This window comes from Misgurnus anguillicaudatus, chromosome 14, assembly GCF_027580225.2.
Source record: "Misgurnus anguillicaudatus chromosome 14, ASM2758022v2, whole genome shotgun sequence".
NCBI classification, from domain to species: Eukaryota; Metazoa; Chordata; class Actinopteri; order Cypriniformes; family Cobitidae; genus Misgurnus; species Misgurnus anguillicaudatus.
In genome coordinates, this window is record NC_073350.2 from 8,105,157 (window position 1) to 8,130,526 (window position 25,370).

Genomic DNA, 25,370 nt, shown 5'->3' on the forward strand with positions numbered 1-25,370 from the left:
TAATTTAAAAACGTGTACTTATCATTTAACACTTTTTGTAACATAATTTAAAAAATTAGTCCTAAAAAAATCTCATTACCGCAACAGTCAGAAAACATCAACACTGACATATTTTTAAAATGACATGACAAACCTGAAAGAAAATAATTTGGAGATTCTGCACATGCATTTAAAATCAAAGTATTATGCTTCTATTAATTAAATTAACATTTAATAAGCATCTGTTGCGGTAATGATAATCAAAATGTCGTGTAAGCATTCTGACAAGACAATATTTCAAATTAACTGTAAAAAAATGATCTTACCTGGTAGCCATCTTGAAGTAACTGGTCCATGTGCTTGGTCACTCAAAAAATCAAACTTTATTAAAATTCTGTATGTGTGCTTAAACTGTTCTCAAAAAGTGTTGCGGAGGATGAGAACATCAGGCATGGACACATCATTTTCCACATTATTATTATAGATGAATATTCAGTAAATATTTTTTCTGTCATCTAAAGTAGTCTAGCAAAACATCCATTTATTTTTTTCTTAATATTTTTGTGTTAATTTGATTAAATTACAACATAACGCATGTTCAAACACAGCTGGACACATTGCGGTAATGAGAATTTCAGCAGAAAATGAGATAAAATTTCCAATTATAAATTCTTATGTTGAAATCACACATTGTGCAAGGTAGAAAACAGTATTGTGTTAATTCTGATGCTTTTTAATGTTACTATATTACACATTTTAAAGCTAAAATCATTAGTGCCGTGGTGTTTCAATGGTTTCGTGAGAATCACCCATATACACTCATATATTATGCAAAACATTACTTTTATAGAGTATGTATGAGATTAATGTAGATTAATCTATGCCCAGCACTAAATTTCATTATTTTTTTGCAAAGATAAAACACAACATATGTGACCTGATCCAGCAAAATGAGTCACAGTGACCCAAATTTCAAAATTGAGATTTTGATATCAATGGAAAGAGGAGATCATAAGCTTTCAAATGATATCCTAGTCAAAGTCATACCTTGAATGGTTTTAAAGATATAGACATTTGAATTAAGGTTGTCTGTCCTCTTTTTCCAACTGAAAACCTGAGAAAAACGCCTTTAAAGTTTTTTGCCCGTTTTTTGTAGATATTTGTAGAAATCCATTGCATTTTTAAAGGGATAAACGATTTATTTTACAGCTTAATTTGACCAAAGACATTAATATAAATGCTATTACAGTAAACCAAGAAACAAGCTTATAAATCAAACAGAATGATGTTTATTGAAAATGTAAAGTAACAGAAAGGTTTCTGTGATGGTTGGGATTTGAGTTAGGGGGAGGGAATAGAACATGACGTCTATGGAATGTCCCCACAAAACATGGAAACCAGAATGTGTGTGTGTGTGTGTGTGTGTGTGTGTGTGTTTGTGCGTGCGCGCGCGTGTTCGCGTGTACGTTTTCGCATGTGTGTGTGTGCACGCGCCCGCGCGTGTGAGAGAAATTGAGAGAGGCAGACAGACAAGCAAAAGGAAACAAATATTGCTTGCCTATGCAATCATATCTTTGTGTAGGTTAGTTGACAATAACAGTGTAAACAATTCAAAAAGGAGTTAAATAGGAGAGGAGAGTGCTGCGATACTGACAGGAGGATGGCTGGACCAATCGCGTGCCCCGGGGTTTCCCATTGACAAATGATCAGCGTTTATGAAGATTTCTGATTGGCTCTAAAACAACGTGTAACACCATATTTGGAGAGATAGTGACGTTTCAGGGGATTCCCCGGGAGATGCTCGGAGGTGACGAGAGGATTTGAGAAAAGCAATTTCCAGCGTATTTAGTAAAACTGTTTCAACTTTAATAGTCATTTAAAAACCTTTACTCAATTATTTGGACTACGAAACTTTGGGAGATTATTTTTTAATGTCTGTTCTTTGATATTAGCTAAAAATATATTTTTTGATAATTTCAGTGTTTTTCCACATTATCGGCTCATATCTTAAAATAGAACGTTGCGACTTCCGACTCATTTCGCCAGAGCGGGTCACATATGTTTGCAGTTACATATTTACAAGGTCATAGTCATGTATATTTACTAAAAAACAAGTGTAACACAAACATTTATCTTGTTTTGTTGTTTTACTTTTGACCCACCTCTATGTTACTTTCGTTCCAGCTGACAGAGCTGAAAGTAACAATGCGCTACTTATGTTCAAAGTGACAGCAAAAATATATCTCCGTCTAAAACATTATCTTCTTCTATAAGTTTTTCTGAAAAATTGTACTTTTGCCCCTGCTCTCCCCTACTCTTGGTATTTTATCAAAAAGCTTCTTGAGGTTTTATTCTGGACTCTTACTGTATTTTCTTTTAGTGAATTTGTTGGTCTCTACAGACATTTACTGTGACTCAGCTGATCCAAGACTTTAAAGTTGTCAGAGTTCAGATTTGTCAACATAGTACCCCACTGAACCAGCAACATATAAAAGACAACTCGTGTTTCGTATTTTCAAGAAACCAATGACTTGGTGTGTTTTTGTCACCACCAAGCACCCCAAAGTCTGAAAGTCGTATTGAAGAAACAAGAGGGTTCCCCAGCGATTCAGGAGCCCGTTGACCCTGAGTTGCCATTTACAACAGCAAATTTAAAGGGCCAGTGACCAATGAAATCATGAAGTGCTGAGAGCTGTCAAGTCAAGTGATGTATGGAGTGTTGGAGTCTGTCAGGATCCAGGCAGGGAGTTTGGGCTATTTTCAGTGCTATTACTTGAGCATTTCTTTCTTTCCTCCCAGAGCGAGTGATAAACGCAGAAATCTGGCCCAGCAGAAGGCAGAAGCCCAACGGCGGCTGTACGGTCAGGGATCTATGCGTAAACTGACGGCCGAATCATCTGAATGGGAGAAACAACGTCACATACTGGAGCGCAGGAGAGAGGAACTGGTGCGACCCATTTAAGCATTTATCATGTGAAATCTTAATAGGTCATATTTAACAAATGACTTTGCAAATGGATTTTGTCATCATTTACTCACCCTCAAGTGGTTCCAAACCTGTATACATTTCTTTGTTCTGCTGAACACAAATAAAGATATTGTAAGCAACAGATCTTGGGCACCATTGACTTCCATAGCACTATGGAAGTCAATAGTGCCCCTGATCTGCTTGGTTACAAACATTTTTCAACATATCTTCATTTGTGTTTAGCAAAGCAAAGACCTTAGTACAGGTTTGAAACACCATAAGGGTGAGTAAATGATGGCAGAATTTTCATTTTTGGGTGAACTATCCCTTTAATGACACACTAAGCCAAGGCACAAATTTAGAAATTGGAGTTTAAATCTGGCCTGTGTTTTGTCTACTTTTTGTTTAATTGCCCATAAGGAAGAAAACTTCACAGATAAGATCACGCCTTGTCACAGAAATCTCACAAATGTCTTCATTTGTTTCAGATGAGATCCCAGCATTATCACAAACTGCGCAATCAAAAGTCAATATTATTAAAGTTTTTAACTCACATTTTTCATCAAAAAAAAAAATATTTTGTTTCTATTTCTATTATTCTATTTTTATTTCCTATATGCATAAAATGTATGGCAAATATGGCAGATAAACAGTGGAAATGAATGAGACACGAGTGAAACGAACAATATAACTCACTAGAAAATGTCTTGTTGTGCTGTTGAGTGTCAGAATATGAATGCCAAAATAGATTACCTTCATTTTTATAGTATACCGTCGTCAAAGACACCATTTGTAGATAAACGTAGGTGTTCATGGTTGCAATAAGCCCTCAACCGGACAGACTGGAGTGATAAAATCATCTGAAAATCTTTTAATAATTAGAATAGAAAATAATTAGAGAAGATATCCGGTGTTCTGTCGAAGTCTGTTCCCTCTATGTGTTTCTTATAGCGTTTTCATCACGTTATGTTTATAATTTATTTAGAAAGATTAAAGATTTGAATGAGTTCATAATATCAATAATATTACCATTTATTAAAGTTTTCATATTTTTTTCGTTTTCTATTACTTCTTTTTACCTTCTATCTTAGCCTATGTCTTCTTCCTGTTTGTTCTAAAAAATTAACTAATAAATATATAAACATAGCACACACACACACACACACACACACACACACACACACACACACACACACACACACACACACACACACACACATGATGTAAAGTGTTAATAATATATAAACAGGCCTACACATATTAATTTGTATGTAAACATAATAGTTTTTGAACAAACACGTAGGCTATAAATATAAGGAAGAAATTGAAAACAGAAAATTATGAAATATTTAATAAATGATATTATACAGAATACATGATAGTATTGCTCTTAAGTACTTTAGCGATTCATACATAAAAATAATTGATTTACCAATAAAGAACAATACATATACATTACATACATGCACACATATCAGTAGCCAAGCCATTTAAACTTTTAATTTATTTAAAAAATAAACGTAACTTGGTGAAAACGTTATAAGAAACATTACACTTAAGAGAAATATAGAGGAAACAGACTTGTACAGAACACCGGATCCATAAAAATCACAGTTTAACGATAAAAAACTCACACCTCTATTGAGAAGCATTCACTTTCTGCCACCAGTTGGGCTCCGCCCACAAAACACGTCATCTCTGTTTGCAAACACGCAAAAGGTCTATTAGATCTAGACTTTGGTCTTAAAGGGGAAGTTACCTAATTTTGCTCCTGTCTGTCACTCATGTTAATTAAAGAGTCTTAACTAAATCACTTTATTATCTTTAATAAGATTTGTACGTCGAATTGTACACGAGTTTGATTCGCGTTGCTTATTCAGGGTTCATATTCATACTGTATTCGAGCTATGACTGTAAACAGAACAAACAAAAAGAAGAAGTAGTTGACATTAGTAAATGCATTATGAAAAAAAATAAATATATATATATATATATAGTATAGAAGCAGTTATTTAATTCTTGTTTACCGGTATGTCATTACAGTAATTGATGTTAGTTGAATTGAGGTGCATTAACTTATGTTAAGTTTTGAATATGATTTAAAAATTAAAATGCTAAAATTAATAAGATTTACAATAAATAAATAAATAAAATACAAATTATAATTGATATATAAACTGTGATATATTTGTGTATGTATGTATATGTATATAACGTGTTGGTAGTAAAAAATATTTTGGAGGTGGTAAAAAAGGTAGTAATTTCATCTCTATGATTCCTGCATATACCCTGTTTAACAATGAGGCCCTATTTAATGCCATTTTAAAGCTAAGAAGAGCTAATGTGTAGTTTAATATAAACTCAGTGTGACTGTGTTAGGCTTAAAGAAGAAGGTCATACACAATCACTTAAAGGGTAATTAAAAAATTGTTTAATGATCATTTCGGGGTAAACTATACCTTTGAACGAAACACAACTGAGAACTCCATTAAATCTGATCAGCAATGACAGAGCAACCTCTGAGAAGTATCATTTCCTCTATAAAATAAATATAAAAAATTACCCAACAATCAGTTAGTTGATTAATGAGATCAAAATTTTCTTATATAATGCTATATTTTTCATTAAAATATTTGTAGCCAGTGCTGTGCTTTAGCTTTAGAAACCATCAACGAAAAGACTTCAAACAAATCTACAAACTTTTTTTGAGTTTTGTTACAGACTGCTATTTTTAAACACGCAAACGCCTATTAGCCGACAACTCATTTAGACTAGCCACTTAAAGGAATAGTTCACCCAAATATTACGCTCTCAGTGGAGTCATCTGGATTACTTTAAAGACGGATGTATGTGCTATTTGAAGCTTTGTCATGTTGACCCCATATAACAAGATAACATGATGGCATTTTAATATTAAATGACTCGTTTGTGTTTAACTAAAGAAAGGAAGTCACATCTGAGATGATATAAGGTATTTTCATATTATAGCTTTTTGTTGTCTTGCTCATCCCTAATGATGTTTCGAAATGAAGGCATCCGGATGAAGCACATTTTGAAAGGCAGTTCAGTAGAATGTGCTTTTGTCCGGTCTTTGATTGGTCTTTCAATCAACTTTTATTATATGAAGAGATGAATGAGTGTGAGATGACTGCAGGTAGGTGGTATTTTCAAAGGGCGAAGCTGCCTGAAGAAGAGCCGTGGGATGGGTGATCGGGGGCTGAGCGAATATGCCTGTACAAGCATTTAACAGAGATCAGTGACTATAATAGGAGACACCCTGCTGCGCCGCTGCAAAATGACCAGCTGACCTTTCCACAATTATAGTTTTTGATGTATTAAAATGGTACAGTGGGAGTTAAATCTATATGAATTATGAATGGGCCTCCTGTATTAACAAGTGTAGAGAGGAGGCTGTTATTCTCACCCGCTAACTTACAGACTTCATTAAGGTGCCTCGTAATATGGGAAAGGAGTCATTCGGCGACATTGTTATCCGTTTTGGGTGTCTAAATTGCACCCCGGGATAGCTCTAGCAGAAACACGACTTTGTTTCCTCATTTCTTTGCTTTTCTTCTCAGTTTTTAACACTTATTCACCTGTACTGTGCTTTCAGAAAGAAAGACTGGCTCAAGTCCGCAAGCAGGTCTCCAGGGACGAGCACGAAAAGCGACACCTGGGGAACTACAGGTATGGGGTCTCTTGCTGTGTTGTTGTCCTGTAAGACTGCTCGCAGGTTTCTTTTAAATCAGTTTGCGACACCCGACTATCTTTTTCGGGCTCTTAAACAAGGATGGGATGAGTACAATATGTTGGGAACATAAGGGAGTCGGAACCGATTGTCCAGGCCTGATATTGTTGCATCCCACATGTGGCAGATGCTCTTTTTGAGCTGTTTATCACCTAAAATTGAGAATGTATTGATGTGTCGCCTACTTGCCACCGTGTCAATCCAAACTCGCTTTATCTCCCTTCTTTTATTGAACACAAAAGAAGATGTGACGCTGAATGTCAGAGTTTGTAGATGGTGATTTATAATTCAAAGCTAGAAAAACAGACAAAGACAGTAGTTTATGTGACTCAGCACTATTAATAATTCAAAGGCCACTAAGTCCAATCATTTGCTACACTATATAGACAAAAAGTATTGTGATGCATCTTCTAATAAAGATGTTTGGGGCAGCACAGTGGCCGCCCCAAACAGAGCACTAATGCCTCACAGCAAGAAGGTCCTGGTTCAAGCCATGGCTTTTTCATAAGGCCGTTCTGTGTTGTTTACATGTTCTCCTTGTGTCAGCATGGGTTTACTCTGGGTACTACAGTATATGGCTTTCTTCCGTAGGCTAAAATCTATATACACCTGATCTTCCTGCCCAAACTGTTGCTATAAAATAGAAACACACAATTCTCTTGATTGTCGTTATATGCTATAGCATTAAGATTTGTGCTTACTGAAATGACTAAAGTTGTCAAACCTGTTCATTACAAATGGGCGTCCCAAAACTTTTGTCCATATAGTGTTAGATCAGATCAAAGCTGTGATTCTTTGAACATCTTGCCCTCAATTGAATATCTGACTTGGAGTGGAAAATGGACTGCAACAGTGTATGGACTACAGGATGGCTTGTCCATCTATTGAAATCATTTAAGGGTCAACCTTCCTTAAAGGAATATTACATTGTCATAAAAAATCCTGATTATTTTATCCCATGTCATCCAAGATGTTTATGTCTTTCTTTGTTCATTCAAGAAGAAATTAAAGGGACAGTAAGTAGGATTTTTCCCCATCTAGTGGTGAAATTGTATTTTGCATTCAAACGAATAGTGCTCTCTAGCGCCTCGCTTTTCCAAATGCGTGTTGCAACTACGGTAGCCGTTATGTACTCACTGATCTCCTACTACTGTTCATTTCAGCTGGTTCACATGTCCTGAACGAAAACGAGTTGCGGTAGGCTAGGGCTTTTTGTCCCTATCTGCTGTTATAGTTTTTCAATATGGCGGAATGACATGGAAGCCTTCTAGGACTTACCTGTTCAATGTAAATAAAGAGAAGAAATTCTAATGAAAATTCAGATCATCAGCAGAGGTAATTTTACACCAATGAGGACATATTTATGAATAAAGACATTGATTTTGACTAATAAAATACTTTAAAAAACTACACATTCTCCCTTTAAGTTTTTTGAAGAAAACATTCCAGGATTTTTCCCCATATTGTGGACCTCCACAGTTTACAGTTTCAATGCAGCTTCACAGGGCTCTTAACAATCCCAACCAAGACATAAGGGTCTAATCTAGCAAAATGATCGTCGTTTTTGCAAAAAAAATACTTTTAAACCACAACTTCTCGTCTTGCACTGGCCGTGTGACGCATTACATATGTGAAACACACACTTGCATACCATTTTAAACAATAAAGTGACACAAAGACATTAATTAGTATCATTCCATATAGGGCTGGGCGGTATGACGGTAAATTCCGTTACTGTGAAACAAAATGTCAGACGTAATTTTTTTATTCCGTCTATACTGCGGAATGTAAATAAGGGGGCGTGGCTAACTCTGCACTCCTGCATGTTACTCCCCCATGTTAAGCAGCAGGTCTCTCGCGTGAGGTCTGGCCAAATAAAGCACTTCTCAATGCTAATAGTTAAGACAAATCTCGCATGTATATCGGTGACACCTGTGCTGCTGGAGCCATGTAGTTTGATGCGCCATTTGCTTATAGTACAAACATTTTTGATCAGAAATATGAAAAGGAGACGCAAAGGCTTAGTCTAATAGAAAGTAAAGGGCTTCAAGACCTTAAAAAAGACTCCATGGTCATCACAACTGTCATATTTATAACATCTATATCTAGAACTCTCATATAGAGGTATTTATCCTGCATATAGGTTTGTGTATATATTCACACCTGTGAATTTTACATATAGCCTATTTTTAATGTACAGTATGCATAAATACAAAATACAATGAAGGCATACTATAGCTTCAATAGTCTATAAAATTAAGAACTTTAATAACAATTTTCTGTCTATCAAGACAGATCTATCAATCTGTTGTTATCTTCTGAGCATTTTCATTTTAACACTAACTTTAACTTGCCCATATATTAAAACTGTGAACATTTAGTTAAAGGTATTGTGGAGGATTTTCTTTTTCCGGGTGGATCATCAAGACTATTGGTCCTGCTAGTTGTCAATCAGGAGTGTTGCGCAATTGCATTTTTTAAAAAAGTGGAGAAGGCACCTATTTTCTAAAATTTGATAAAATCCTCCGCTACACCTTGAAAAGCTAGAGAGTGGCAAATATCTGCACATTTTTACAGTCCAAAAACAAAATAAACCGAAAAACGTATACTGGGAAATATACCGCTACCATAAAATAAAATTACTCTTTCCGTGAAATGGATTTTTGGTCATACCGCCCACCCCTAATTACACATACAACAACATCAGAACGGTCCTCTTTCTCCACACGTGTAAACACTGGAGCTGTAGTTTCACATACGTCATGCGTTACCTTTCAACATGATTACGTAATACGTAAGGTCACGCTAGCGCGTCACGCGGCTAGCGCAAGACAAAAAGTTGTGGTTTTCAAATATTCCTTTAAGCTATTGCCTTTGCCATGCCGTCCAAATTGGTCACTTATGAGGGTCCATGACATTTAGGATGTTGCCTTAAAGGGCAGCGGTCTATTGTATATACATACAGTAGTAGACCCTGAATAGCTCACTAGGGATTAAAACACACAAAATTCTAGCAGAAAAGTCATCAATATTTCATATATTCCTGTCGGATAAGCAGACGAATGCTTCAGAATGTGAATTGATGTCAAATCACCCTTTAATGATGGTTTGCAAAGAAGCCAAATGCGTTCTGCATTTTATTGGACCAGTATTTAAATGCCAGTCACTTGATCAACTTGACCTCATTACACGACTAACTCTGGATTATTTGTAGTGGAGTTAAACTTGAGCATCTACTTCAAAGCGAAGCAATGCCATTTAGCATCTACAGCATTTTTATTACACATCAAATCACTCGTAATCGTAATGAATCACTCCGAAGAATCACTCAGCTTCTACTTCAAGAGCCTCAGAGGAAGAATTTAAAAAGAAGACGCTTTCTAAATAGGTCATTTTACGCCCATGTGCTTTTATGTTTTTCTAAATAAAAACACCCCAAAAGATGCTGAAGCATGGAGTAAAGGGTTTGAGGTTTGTGTGTCAGATCCAGATTTTAAAATACGCCATACGCGCAAGACTAAAGCCCACTTCCTTTTACTAGATTACTGCAACCACACAAGTTTGTCCATCATGCTTGTAGCTCTTAATGGATTTGGGAGGATTTATCTTCTGATCTGAACATTTACATTACTTGAGCTTTTCATTACTCTAGAGTCCGAAAGAGCCTCTTTAAATGTCCCAGTCATGTTTCAGTTTATTAGACCGAAACAGGACATATCAGTCACTCCTCGTTCATTGTTTATTTTGATTAACACGCCACAATTGTTTTGATTGGTGGTTCTTAACCAGCGGGGCTTCATGGTGTCTGAGTTAAAATTTATGCCCCCTTAGGCCTAATGAGAAAGCTTTGCCAGGGTCAGAGACAACATTTTCGATTGCCACCCCTATGTCATTTAGGTCTGTACAATTCAAGTTTTACTAAATGTTTGATTTTAATTAAATAAATGTGGTCTTGTATTGGTTCCCTAACTGAAATCAAATGTAAATTCTGGCCCCTGAAGCGAAACCACCGGCTTTAATTATATACAGCACACGACCCTCTACGGCACAGATTCCAAGATCCGTTGTTAGATACAGTGGGTGGTTTACGTCTGGCTATTGTTTAGTCTGAACGTCTAATATGGCCAAGCACATTAATCATTAGTATGCAGTATTAATGGACATTTGCATGTGTGAAAAGAATGATTCAAGTTTGTTTAGCTGATTGGAAAAGCAGGCAGACCAGACTGCTAAATCAGATAAATCTCTCTTTCTTTCTCTCTCTCTCTTTCTCCAGACGTATTTACCCCCCTGATGACAAGCTGCTCCTGGAGAAATATGAGAGTCTTCTTTCGGTTGCCTTTCAGACATTTCTCGCCGGGCGAGCAGCTTCACTTCAAAAGGAAATGAATAATCCGCTGAAACGAATGAAGGCACGTACCTGAGCCGAAACTCAACAACCTCTTTTTTCCCTCAGATCCCTCCCCCTGCCACTGTTTCTCTGCTGAGAAAAGAAGACACATTCAGGATGACTGGGGAATGGTGGTGCTCCTTGCATTTCATTGTGTTTTCACCATCTGATTCTCATCAGTGGTGTTTGCAAATGTTGCTTGTAGTTAGAGTTTGCCCAAATCCTTAGCTCCTAAGTTTTAACCCGAGGATGTAATGTCCCTCACCCTTTGTGGACAAAAATGTTAAAATCCTGCTGCCTGTTGAGGACGGGTGTACCATTATTTTGTATGTGGCGAGTAATTAATTTTGTGGCAACTACATACTGTAGGAACTTCATTTTTTGTGTTATCCAGTTTGCTTTAGACATTAAAATGATTTCTTATCTTGCTATTTTAAAGTTGACTACATTTTAACTCCTCAGATTAAGTTTATAAATTGTTGAAATTGCTTAATTTAATTTGACATGTTAAAGTGTAGTCAATATTTTTCATAAAAATGATTTTTTACAGTGTATAGCTGCATCACTGCAATACTGGCAATATTTTGCTTTATGTGCCTTATTTAGAAAATGACCTGCTGCTTCTGCTCCTTCTTGCTTATTTTGTTATGAAGGTCTCTGTTCTGATATTCTGTATTCAGCCGGAGTTTATTATTGTGCCGTTCGTCCTCTCCTGAAACCTCTGAATGTTCATTTTACAGCGATATTCAAGGCCGGATCTGTGTATCCATGCATATGAATGTGGCATATTGTTGGAGGTGTTTCATCTTTATAGCACGCATTGACGGAATCTGAAATGTGACTTCACACAAGTTTGAATTGCTGAGTGACATCTCTCTGGTTTAGGCGAGATGGTCATTAGTCAGGTTGTATTGTCTGTTGATGTGGCAGGGGACCATGTGAGTTGTGGAGCTTGTTTGGGATTGGACCAAGAGCACTATTGGAGAGTTTTTACTATTGCCATGTAGTGTGCAATCTAAAAAAATGTTAATTTGTCATTTTGTGCAGTCACTGGGAAATTCACTTTTTTGTTGTACATTAAAAACATATTGGCTGTGTCCAAAACCTAAGCCAGCGGACTTGTTGCCTCGCTGCTCGTGAGGCAATGGCTTTGACGGCATGATGGCAGTTCCGAGAAACGCATTCGGACAGACTTCATAGGCGGCATAATGGAATTCAGTTTGAAATATAAACAGTAGGGCTGAACGATGTGAGGAAAAGTTGCGATGTGCGATGACATTGTTTAATGTTGCGATGACGATGTGAGTTGCGATAAATATATTTTTTTCATGTTTTAGGGGCCATTCACAAACACGAGGAAAACACTAGACACGTAGGTTATTGTCACATGACCTGCACACTGCGCTTGTGGCATTCTGAAAAGTTAAAATCTTTTTGAAATACCTGGAAAAAACAAGCGTGTCGCGACCGCAGCGCTTCCAGAGCACACATACATTTGAAATAATGAACTTGAGCGCGCAATAGACGCAATATGAGAATCACCGCTTCCACAGTACCTGTGTTTGCGGCGTCATCTCTCCTAAATCCAAAATAATTCCATGATATAGCTGAAGTGCTGTTCATTTTCACCACAAGGTCTTTGTCTGACAACACATTTTCCTCACTCTTCTCTCCTTCCTCTGCCATAGTTTTTGCTAACAGGCACAGCGTCGCAACTGACACCTCACATATCAATCTGAGCGTAGCCTAGCTGACTTGGGGGTTCCCCTGAACCATCGCTGCGTCCGAAACCGCCTACTTCCATACTATATAGTAGGCAATGTAGTGCTTTTTGCATACTATATAGTATGGTAGTAGGCGATTTCGGACGCAGCACATGTCTTCAGGACTAAACGTGATAGGTCAAAATTCGATTTATCGTTCAGCCCTAATAAACAGAGAGCGTCTTTGTAATAACTTATTAAATATTTAAAAACTGCAATATTAATTTCTCCCTAGAAATGCAATCAAAATGTGAAAAAAGTGAAAATATAACTTTTATTTACACTAAATTTGATCCAGCCACTTCAGACACCATTTTATTTTTTCAAACTCGACCAGGCTCGACCAATGACATTCATTTCGCACACACACAAACTGAATTTTGGGACAAGACGATTAAGGTGTCTCGGAAACAGGAAGTAAACATTCGGCAGCATTTGAGAAATTTTGGACCCAGCCATTGTAAGCTTCAGAACTTAAAATATCCACCCTGTCCACTGATTTAGTGCCAGTTATCTGCAAAATAACCAAAACGGCTCAATTCCTGATGTCAGAAGCTCGGGGCACAACTTTTAAAGGAATAGTTCACAGAGTAATATAAATTCTTCAATAATTTACACACCTTAAAGGGATCCATGCGCACTTTTCGTAGTGACGTGTGGCGGAGATACAGAGCGGGGAGCAAAACACCCCTCTGCATTTGTCATACATCGCTACAAAAAGTGCGTACACTACACTGATACTTTTCCCTGAATGCAGAGGAGTCTAAGATGGCTGTGTTACTGAGCTAGTTATTTTCATTTGTAAAGTTTTTAATATGGATTTTTCTCTTACAAAATCGTATCGTATCTGAATATGTGTTTGTATATAAAAAGGTGGACATATGTAACTCGGATGGCTAAAGGGTGAGTAAATCATGGGGTAATTTTTATTTTTAAAAAAAATGTATTCCATCCTAGGTGTATATGACTTCTTTTCTTCAGCCGAACAGTCTTAAAGGTGCAGTGTGTAGATTTTAGCGGCATCTAGTGGTGAAATTGCGAATTGCACCCCTCCCTTTCGAAGCACATAAAAAGCTACGGTAGCCATCACAGGACAAACATGTCATTGTCTGAGACAACATAGTGACAAATGCGCTTTGTAGAGCAGTTTGTCCATTTAGGGCTACCGTAGAAACATGATGGCAGCTTCCATGTAAGGGGACCCGGGGTGTATGTAGATACAAATTTATTATTATAAGGTATTAAAGGGGTCATATTATGAGATATTTTTAAGATTTAAAATAAATCTTTGCTGTCCCCAGAGTGTGCATGTGAAGTTTTAGCTCAAAATACCATATAGATAATTTATTATAGCATGTTAAAATCGCAAATTTGTAGGCCTGAGCAAAAGTGGGCCGTTTTTGGGTGTCATTTAAAATGCAAATGAGCGGATAAAATGCAAACACTGATCACAATGATGGTGGTTTGTTGTAATTGAAACTCAATTGTGTCAAGTCCTTATTTTCTCCCTCTTTCTCTCTGAACTAAATGGCAGTGCTGTGGTTGAATAGTGCAAATAAAGGGGGCGGTATTATTGTAATTCGCCTTGCTCGCCACCTCACAAAGCAGGTGAAATCTGAACGACCTAATTTTTCACATGCTCGCAGAAAATGGAAAATTACTCAAATTAAGTTATTTGGTTGATCTTTATCACATTTTCTAGGTTGATAGAAGCACTGGGGACCCAATTATAGCATTTAAACATGAAAAAAGTCTAATTTTCACGCTATGACCCCTTTAAAAACAATACAGTTAATTTTGTAAGGTTTTTATACACCACATAGTTTTCAAAATGATATTGCATTGCTGTCAAAAGATTTGTCTAAAAATAACACACTGCACCTTTAAGAGTTATGTTAAATAATATTCTGGCTCTTCTGAGTTTTGTGACGGTATTAAATAGTAGCTGTTTTATGAAGCTCATCTATTGGTACGTAAGACGATCATTGGTTCTCACGAGTCATGATCTGACTAGTCGTCATACAGTATGCGTCGTGACGAAACACACAGTAACGAGACACATGAGAACCATGAACGTCTTACGTACCAACTTGGAGCCGGCGTGCCATCATTTTTGCTCTACAGTACATGCTTACATTCAAACGTGACATATGCTTAAAATACGAATAATTTTCCTTCACAAATTTAGAATGCTAATTTTTCAGTTCAAATTAATTGCATATCTTTTATAATTTGGCTTTGTTGCAAAGCAGCTGTACCGTAAATACATATTAGTACTACAGGCTAAAGAGACACAAGGAGAAGCAATATAAAATAAGAAAAAAGGAATCATAGAAAGTCGTTGACTGCATGAATGTGTCCACAAACCCTCAAACCTTGTTCAATAACATAAGCAATATCATGAAAAGTCGGCTTTGTTAAACTGCACCCAGACCAAGGGCAAACAAACCAAATTTTGCATCAATCTCACAGTAGCAAATACTGGCAAATATTGACTCATCACCTGCAGTCAGAATGTGGGCTTATTGCGGCCCAATTTCCCTCAGCTGCCTGCTTGAACAAAGAGTCTGGGTCTGAGGAACAATGAAAGGCGGCGATGAGCAAAAAACCTGGCTTTAATGCACTTAAACTCTCTCTCCATCTGAGTCAGAACAACAGATCAATGGCCAGCTTATTGAGTTAGAACCAGGATAATGTTTCTGCTTGAAAAGCATGCAACATTTGTAATCGAGAAACATCAGAGTCTGTGAGGCACAAAAAAAACGTGTTGGAGCACAGATTCAAAATGATATTGATCAGGCTGTTGAATGTGATGACTCAATCTTAACCAAACAACCTTTTGATGCTGTCATTGTAATGCCTGCTCTTTTCTTTATATCTTTGTCAACTTTCAGTGTTGTTTCGGCTTATGGAACTTCTGCTGATTTTTTATGAACCAGTGGACCTTAATTCCTTTTTGGATCAGAATTTAGATTTGGATTAGAAGTCTAATAAACATTGGAATATTGTTAAATTACTGAAATATTTTATGCAGGTGGAAATTCATGAGGAGCAGGAGGTAAATCTATTAATATTTGTTACTTCTAAATTAATATGAAATTAAATTAATTACGGTACACTTTTAAAAATGCTGTGTCATTTATAACCCAGTGTTAGGTCAAAAAGGGACGAACCCAACCCGTTGGATTGTAGTTTAACCTATGCTGGGTTGTTTAAATGAAAAAAGCTGTGTTGTTTTACCCATTGTTACCCAAATATACTTTTTTTTGTCAATTTAACACAATGGTTGGGTTTATCCCTTTCTGACCTCCGGCATGTTTAAAGGGTACATTTTTTAAATAATATTTCATAAAATAAAATGTTTATCATTTTGAAATAAAACAGATTAAAATAAATAACAAAACAAAATATTTGTCTTTGTAACCTTTAATACAATAGTGTAATCTATTTTTAACTTTGCCTGATGCCAAACATATGTATTTAAAGTCCCCAAGTATCATTAAAATTATACATTTTCCTTAATATATATATAGTCTGTTACACTGAAAAAAAATGATGCATTCAATTTACTCAATTTTTTAAAGGTAAGAGGTCGTATTCACTTTATTTAAGCTACATTTAAACAAAAAAAAACTTTTGTTTAAATGTAGCTTAAATAAATTGATTGCAACCACTTACCTTAAAAAATTGAGTAAATTGAATTAATATTTTTTTCAGTGTATTGCATAAGTGTCGAGCAAGCCGCTACTACGCACACACATACAAGGTGCTCCGGTTTAGTGCCATAGCACATAGAGGATCATGCGTAAATCTACGCCAAAAACAATGTGGAGGAAATCAGACATCATAAACGGTTAGACAGACACTGATGAGCAGAAGAGAAGGCAAACACTGTAAAATATGTTGCCGGTGGGTATTAGCATTGTTTTTTAAAAAGAAAGTAAATTGGTTCCCTTGGATTCCAAATGAATGGCTTTGATTTATGTCAAGAAATTATTTGGGTGACATGCAACCTGTGCTGTTATAGTTGAGCAATTTCCCCAAAATCACTGAAGTAGGTCTCACAAATATTTCATATGGAAAAAATTGGTAAAAATACAGACCAAACACTACATGCAGCTAACTGTGTATTATGAGAGCATTGAAAATCTGTGTTTGCGGGTTTGGTTTTTACTCTATTCTGTTCTGCAGGAGGAAGATATCCTAGACCTGTTGGAACAGTGTGAATTGGATGATGAGAAACTGATGGGAAAAACCTCCAAACAGAAAGGACCAAAGGTACACACACATACACGCACACACCTTTGTTTTAGGACCTCTCATAGACCAACACATGGCAATTTATAGGTATTTAAATAGGTGGCTTATTTGTATGAATTTGTATTAACAAATTCACACATTTTGGCACACTCTGCATTTGTCCCAGTGACATTGTGTTGGGGAGGGTTCAGGGGTCGGGTATCTTAATATTTTTTCTGAATAATTGCACTTTTTTTGTATGATTCACTCCGTAAGAATTTATACAAATTGGCCACCTCTTAAAACTTACAAATAAGAGATCAGGTTTCATAGACAAAATTGTTTTAAATGAATATAATTGTAATGCTTTAAATTATATTTATTGATTAATTGCTATAATACTTAACACTGAAATTGAAATTGCAGAATCCAGGCATTAAATCGTAATGTAGTGTTTATAGGGCAGAAATTCTAAATCTGAATTTTGGGACAAATATTTGTTAAAACCCATTATAACTAATTTATAAATGCCAGTTTTTGGTTGTGGTTACATTAATCAGCAAATAAACCATCCGAAATGTTAAGGAACATTTCAGGTGTAATGTTAGAAAAGTTACGTCTGTGTCGCATTGCAAAGAATGAGAGGCGTTGGCTCAAAAAGCAAGCACGCTTCATCAAAGGCACTAAGCTTGTGTTTCTAAACAATACATGGAAGAAGTATTGTACAAGAAACTGTTTGTGTTGTAGTTAATGAAACAACTGAGATTTGAGATGGCCGTGTTTTAAACACAATAAGTATAATAACAAAGTAAATATAACTGCAAACAGTGATAACGGGGTCAAGCCAAACATGGGCACAAATGGATAAAAGGGTTTGGGAAAGCAGTTTAAAACAAAGGAAAAACCTCATTATTTTAATAAGATATAATACAAAAGAACCAATTTTCATTGACCAGTTTCATGTCAAAACACAAAAGTTTTGCAAAGATACAGCCTCATATACATTTTGGCGAGCTCGCTGTCAAAATCACTGCCACGATATACGGGAATGGACGGGTATATTTATATAAAGCTTTAAATACATTTTTGTCTAGAGTGTCTCCAGATGATACATACCAAATTTCATACCAATCAAATAAAAACTTATTTTCATGATGGAAAATGACGTCATAGTGCATTTGAATCGTCGTGAGCCAAGGATTTTGTTTCTAGGACTTATGGATCAAGAGTTATGAGCATGAACATAAGTGGGATTTTGAACTGTTGGTGGCGCTAAAAGGTTTGAGTTAGAGACCTAAAAGTTGCAAGTTGTAAATCTTGAGACTGACCTCTATCTGTGTGCTAAATTACATTTGTGTGGAGAAATTCATTATAAGTAGCGATGCACAGACTTTTGCATTTTGGAGACCAGTGACTTAGACTATTGTGGTTCACCAAAATCCAATCTGTCCTGCCACAGTTTTGTAACAAATGAACACTGACAGTGTGTTTGTTCCACTGCTTTAGCGAAACATCTGCCAATCAAACAGAAAACGAAATCCAGATATAACTGGAAGTTCAAGCACAAAGGCAATTATTTAATTACACATCTTAGTTTGCTGATAATGATTATTAGGGGCTGGACACACCAAAACTTTTAAACGCGGCTAAAAACGCCTTGAGGACGCCGAATACCAGCTGTTTTTCAGCCGAGCACTTTTGTAGCTGTGATACTTGAGCTGGACCGGTTGGTTGCTGTGTTAATGTCCCGCCACTCCTCCATTGTGATTGGTGGATGCGTGAGAACTGACATTGACGAGCGGGGCTTTTCACTCAAAGTTGAATCTCTTTAGGGCAACCATCCCTTCTTCAGCCACTAGACCTGGTGTAGCGGCCTTGCCTAGTGGAGAGCTGCTCTTTGGTGATGCACCTGAATGCCCGGTAGCCAGCCCCTCGCCGGCCAGCTCAGTAGCATCCCAGGTTACATCCTCCCTCACTGCCTTCACTTCAGGCCGGGCTTGGCCTTTCTTCTTGCGGGGAGCCATCCCACTTCTGACACCAAATGTGACAAAGTGAACACCAGCGGTTCACCTTTGACGTGGGTAAGTCCCAAAAATAAAGAAAAAATCCCCAAAACAAAAATGATGGCTCAGACCGCCACTGTACTCTTGTACAAAGTGAAGTTTTTTTACAGTGAATCAGGAGAAAAACTAAGGTGATATATTTATATTTACAAGTGCAAAAAACAAAACCCAAAATACCAAAAATAAATAAAACAAAACAATGACGAAAAATATATACAAGTAAATATTCACAATATATCAAATAGCAACTTCTCCAAAACCACTCACTCCGGTCGACTTGGTAAACAAGTCCTGATTGTGAGTCTGGCCTCCCTCTTTATAGAGCCAGACTCCTCCCCTTCAATGGGAGTTCCCATAACCAGGTAAGTATCCAGGTAAGTATTTTAAATTGCCATTAAACTCAGATCCAGTGAGTTTAAACACATAAACATGACATTATATATACATAACAAAACATCTATTTGACACATATTAAAACCATAATTTAACACATAGCCCCTTTAACAATGACATACAAAACAACACCCCCCTATATACAAACATAATGGACTCTGCCAACCTTCGCGAATACTGCGCCGGCGCGGCACACTCTGTGACGTCATAAGCGTGTGCCGCTCAATCGCTCAGGTTCGCCGGCGCAGCATCCCATCCCGGAAGGCTGGCTAAACAAACAAACCAAACAAACAAACAAAACAAAGTGTGTGCATGTGTATGAAATAACAGGATTAACTGGGGGAAATGTTGATGACTGTAATGTCCATGTGAATCGGCTTCGTGTGCACCCGCCCCCGAATCGGAGTATAGTTAAGGTAAGTGTATGCGGTGTATGTGGTGTATGTGCATGTATGTGTGTGTGTGTGCGCCAGTGTTGCCTGCTCAGCGTGGTTGGCGATCGTGCTCCATCACAACTCTCGACACTCAGCGTCGGTTTTCAGCACGGAAAAACGCTAGCTGCTGGCTTATTTGAAAAACACTGAGTTTCCATTGGAATCAATTGGGCGTAAAAAGGGCGTAAAAGCTTTGGTGTGCACGCCCCCTTAATAACTATTCATAATTATTATTATAAAAAGCTGTTGTTTCTAAGTCACTTAAGTTGTTTCTTTTTCATGCCTATTCATTGGCAATTTGGCAGACTGTCCGTTTGAAATAAATATTTTTGTATTGTGTAGTTCACAAACTAAAACAACACTGAAATCATAATTGTATTACATTACGTTGTTTTGAACCCCAAATCATATTTTAAAACATTCTTATACAATTCTAATATTTATTCAGTTGCTTGCAATATAAAAAGTAGTTTTCCGTAGAAATTTGCAGCTAGGTTGCCGGTAACTTACCGTAGATTTAAATTTACGTTATTACTGGCAACATTTTGTTCAAAGTTAAATGAACATTAAACATTTACAAGTCTTTGTCTTTACAGAGTAAAACTAAAAAAAGCAGCATCAAGCTAAACATTCTGGGAAACAAAATCTGAAGCAAAAAAACAAAAATAGTTTGATGATGATTTCTGGTTCCCAGAATGCTTTGCATGAGCCTGTTATTGTATGGTTTTATTCTGTAAAGGTAAAGACTTGTTAATGTTTAAAATTTATTCAACTTTGAACAAACTCTTGCCAGTGAGTGGCGTACATTTGGATCTGCGGTAATTTACCGGCAACCCAGCTGCAATAACATTGTCATTTCTACGGATTTTTTTACGGTGTAGCTAGCTACTTTTCAACAGTAACTTTTTCAGATGGTAGCTTGGCTGTAGTTTAACTACTTTTACTGATAAGTAGCTTGCTTATCTAACTACAGTTTCAAAGTAGCTTCCCCAACACTATATACAGTATGGTTCTGTGGGCTGCCATAGACTTCCATTATGTTACAACTGTAAAATTATTAACTCATACATACTTTTTACATACTTGGTACTAGTTTATAAATTAAATGCATGGAATGGATACTCTACAGTACGTTATCTATTTGATGGGACAATGAGCTGTTCATGCAGTGAATGCATAGAGAGTCCTGAGCAGCCAAACTAAAACTGTGCTAAATGGTGATGATAACGGTGTTATTGACCTCTCTATGTAAATTGATCAAAATGGATTTAACAAAATCCTGAAAAATTACATTGGAAAAACAGAATACTGAAAAATAAAAAATTGATAAAATGAAATAACAGTAGGAAGAATGAAATTGATTTTACAGGTCATTGAAGTAGACCTTGTAGTTTTATAAGAAACACCAGAGAACACGTCTAATAGACCACAATTATACAGAGCTTCCTTAAGTCAGACTAGTCAACTACTCATTTAAACAACCCGGCAACTAATAGATTTAAAAAATATGTAGTTCTGCACATTTCTAGTGCAATGCCTTTATTAAAAGCAAGTCATTCTTAGTGAATTCCTGTGTCTCCACAGTTCTGGGTGATTTCATTTAAAGCTTTGTCCAAATTAACACTGTGGGTGTAATCAAAAGCAGATCGTCCCAGAGGACCATTTTATTTTTAGGAGATTGCTCTTCTGGGGCTCAGGAGATCTAATGGAGAACTTAGTTATGGTTCATTTAAGTATCAACTTCATCATAGATGCTTCTTAAATTTCTTAGGAGAAATAAAAATAGAGACAAAGGCGTCCTTTAATCAATGCACAGTAACAGGATAAATATACAATAAATAGTTCAGATAGTTGGGTCTTGCAAGGTAAATGTTTGAGTTTTATTGGAATCACTTACTTTCCACTTCAGCAAGGACATTCAAAGAAATAGTTCATTTAGTTCATTCTTTCATAATTTCATTAAATTACTACTCACCCAATGGAGTCATTTGGGTTACTTTAATGGTGGACGTATATGACTTTGGAGTTTTAACAAGCTTGCACTTGCATATGTATACAGTATAAAGTAAAAATCTTTGTTTGTGTTGAACTGAAAAAAGGAAGTCATACGGCACTTTTCCATTGCATAGTCCGGCACGGTGCAGCTCACTTTTGAGGGGGGTCCACTGGGTATAGTACGTAGAACCTGATGCTTTTTTTAGTACCACCTCGGTTGAGGTTCCAAGCCAGTCATACCATTACTAAAATGTGATGTTTAAAGGGGGTCGCACACAGAACGACATTGCATACATTGTATTCTATGAGTGTACACACGCCTGTCCGCGCCGCCCAGCTACGACACAGGAAGTTACTCAAATCCCTGTCACGCCACAGAGCGCCACTCACATAGTTTAACATTAAATAACATCATATTTGTCCCAAATCATTAACAATTAACATTGGCTTCTAACGCATATTTTGCATTTTGAAGTAGACGATAACGGACGAAGCTCGCACTATTTAAGGTGCATTTCTGGTTTACGATCCCTCCGAGTTGTCCTAGACGCGACTCGGCGCGATGCTGAGCTGTGCGACCGGTATGCACCTTTCTTGACACTGTAGATCACTGATTGGTCAGAGAGAATCATACCTACTAGCGTTGTTGCTAAATACAAGATTAGCTTACCCTTACGCTGTCGAGAAAACGAGTGTTGTTGTCATCTGTGCCTGGTTGAACAACTTCCTTTTAGTGGTGAAAAACACCCACAGGCTAAGAATCAAGAACACCATTCCAGTGTTTTCCACAGACTTGCAGTTTATTTATGGTGGCACATCCAACCAGGTGTATGGGTGAATAATGGGGTTCGGATGCCCGCTTCCGCATGCAAGACTGACCAAAGGTATGAGCGTCAAGGCTTAAATGAGAGTTCAGCGAGTGCGGCGACTGATGCCTCGGGTGTTTGTACAGAAACTGTCATGTGAAAGAGCTAGTAAAAAACGTGATGTGCAAAAATCTATTTGTGGCGGTCAATTTTGATTTTGTGGCAGACTGACACAAATAAATGAATGTATGGGAAACACTGCATTCCAATGCTCTTGCTGCTTACATGTTTGTCCTATAATCCCACCCACTCTGAAGCAATACTAAACTGTAGTGGAAAAGCGAAAGAAAGCAAGTCGTGCCGCACTGTGCCGTGCCGAGTACACCGATGGAAAAGCCCAAACGTACAGTACATTTGGGTACTTGAGGGTAATTAAAGTATAAGAGACTTTTCATATTTGTGTGAACTCATAAACTTTATTTACCTCTCATTTAATCTCAGAAGACCTCATCATAGATTTTTCATTCCTTTAGGTTTGGGCTAATTTGTGGTTGAAACGGTGAAATTAGTGAGTTCCCAAGGCTTCTGAAGTGTTGGGCTGTTATTCAATTCATTGTTCGATAACTTCTTGAAGGACTTAATAGATTTATTCCCTTGACGTGCATGCATGTGTTTCGGAGCGAATAAACATGTTCCTGTAGTGACATTAATCAAGACTCGGCACGTCGGGCGTACATCAGTGCACCCTGCCACCGGTGACAAACGTTAATTGGACTCAGGGTGAAGGCTGCAACACTGACATTTTTCTCCGGTCTTCTCACATTATCTTTTCCTGTGGGTGTCTGATTGTCTGTCTGTAGGTCCTGTCATCCATGCCTGAAAGCAGCCCGTCACCCAGAGGGCACAGAGACCCTGAGGATACCACGGGCAGCGGCAGCGACAGCAGCTCTGGCTCTGATGCTGATGGTGAAGATGAAAGCAGCAGCATTACGCAGGAGAAACTCAACAGCTCCGAACGCTCCAGTAAGTTCCTCTGGTGGTCCGTGAAACTTTTAGTAACTTGTAGGCCAAGCCTGTTAGTGTGGATGTGGATTTGGGTAGCCGAAACTTGGATGGTGTAAGATGTGGTCCACAATACAGCCTGTTCTGGTCAATGAACCGCCCGCCTGAATGTAAAGAGAGTATACAGTGACCACAGTTTAGGGACGAGTGTATCTCTGAATTAGTTTACACATTAATAGACCAGTGTAAAATGCTGTTTAATTTTGTGATTGTATAAAAACACATTCCTAGAATTGAGAAAGTATTTTCCAGTTTTGTGTGACGTAAGTTTTAAAGTCAATGAATGGAATGGACTGTGGATGTGCCGTTTGGGAATGAGACTAAGGTGGATGGGCCAACTGTGTTGGGAAAGCTACTGTGAAACTACAAGCTACATGTAATTGAAAAGAATAAGGTACTATAGGTAAAGCTGCAGTTTGTATATTTTAGTTAAAATAAAAAAATCATTTATTGAGTAGGTGCACTAAAACCTTTTCTTTCTTTTCTATCAACTGGAGTGTACACAGTAGTTGTATTATATACATTTGTTGTCTTACAAATAATACATAGTAGTTAAAACAACTGAGTGGATTCGATTTGTTCTAAATACACATTTTAACCATCACATATACCTTGCATTATACCACGTGGCTGTTGAATGCTTTATTCTGATTGGTTTAGAAATGTTCCATGGGTGTTGATTATTTTTCAATAACCGCACACCTAACCTTTAAAATGTCTTTAAAATAGACACCAGAGCAATATTTTTGGTAACCGTTAGGGCTGTAACGATTTATCGTGCAAATGCGCGTTTTCTCAGTTAATGAATTAGAATGAATTAAGGTGAAATGCCGCCACATCCAACAGCCAGAGGGCGCTCTCGTGCAGAAACTCCAATTGTGCCACAGAAGAAGTAGCATTACGGACGCTATTCCAGGAAATGTCTAGAAGGATATTTATATTGCCGTTCTTCAAATAGTTTCAGGTATTTTCATGATAATAAAGAATATTTTGAGTGATTTAATTTAACGAGTGTTGCTTTTTTAAATGCACGTTATAAACGACTCCGACTCATAATGATTTTAGATTGATAAGGACTTCCTACTGACCAAAACGCCATAGTACACGCATGAAACACAGAATCGCAGCCTTGCGATGCATAATCCATTTTAGACAGGTATTTTTAATAGGAACACGATTTATCGTTACAGCCCTAGTAACCGTGGTACAAGCGGAATAATTGACTCCGGTCCTTTGAATTATAAGAAAATAATGCACACTCCACTACGCGTTGTGACGTTACACCGCAGGTGTGCATTATTTTCTTATAATTCAACGGCCCATCATCAATAATTTCTTACCTATTTATGGCACCAGTACAGAATCTTGTTGAAAAATTGACAGCTTTAAAACGCATTTGAACATAAATTCAGCAAATAATTTACAGATGATGCAACCAATTAAACATCATAATTTGTAGTGCTGTGACGAATCGCAGTTGATCCGCGATCCGTTTGACCCACGTTTCGGCTCACATGCGATTCATTGATT

The 25,370-nt window shown here is 37.2% G+C and overlaps 1 protein-coding gene across 1 annotated transcript in view; it reads left to right on the forward strand.

Annotated features, from left to right (window-relative positions):
• Positions 1–25,370, forward strand: part of ttll7 (tubulin tyrosine ligase-like family, member 7) — a 115,575-nt gene that overhangs the window by 60,168 nt on the left and 30,037 nt on the right. The window contains exons 11-15 of the mRNA XM_055183322.2: positions 2,779–2,926; positions 6,561–6,634; positions 10,972–11,107; positions 17,040–17,126; positions 23,639–23,801. Coding sequence (XP_055039297.1) covers positions 2,779–2,926; positions 6,561–6,634; positions 10,972–11,107; positions 17,040–17,126; positions 23,639–23,801 — 608 coding nt within the window. The remainder of the gene's footprint in view (positions 1–2,778; positions 2,927–6,560; positions 6,635–10,971; positions 11,108–17,039; positions 17,127–23,638; positions 23,802–25,370) is intronic.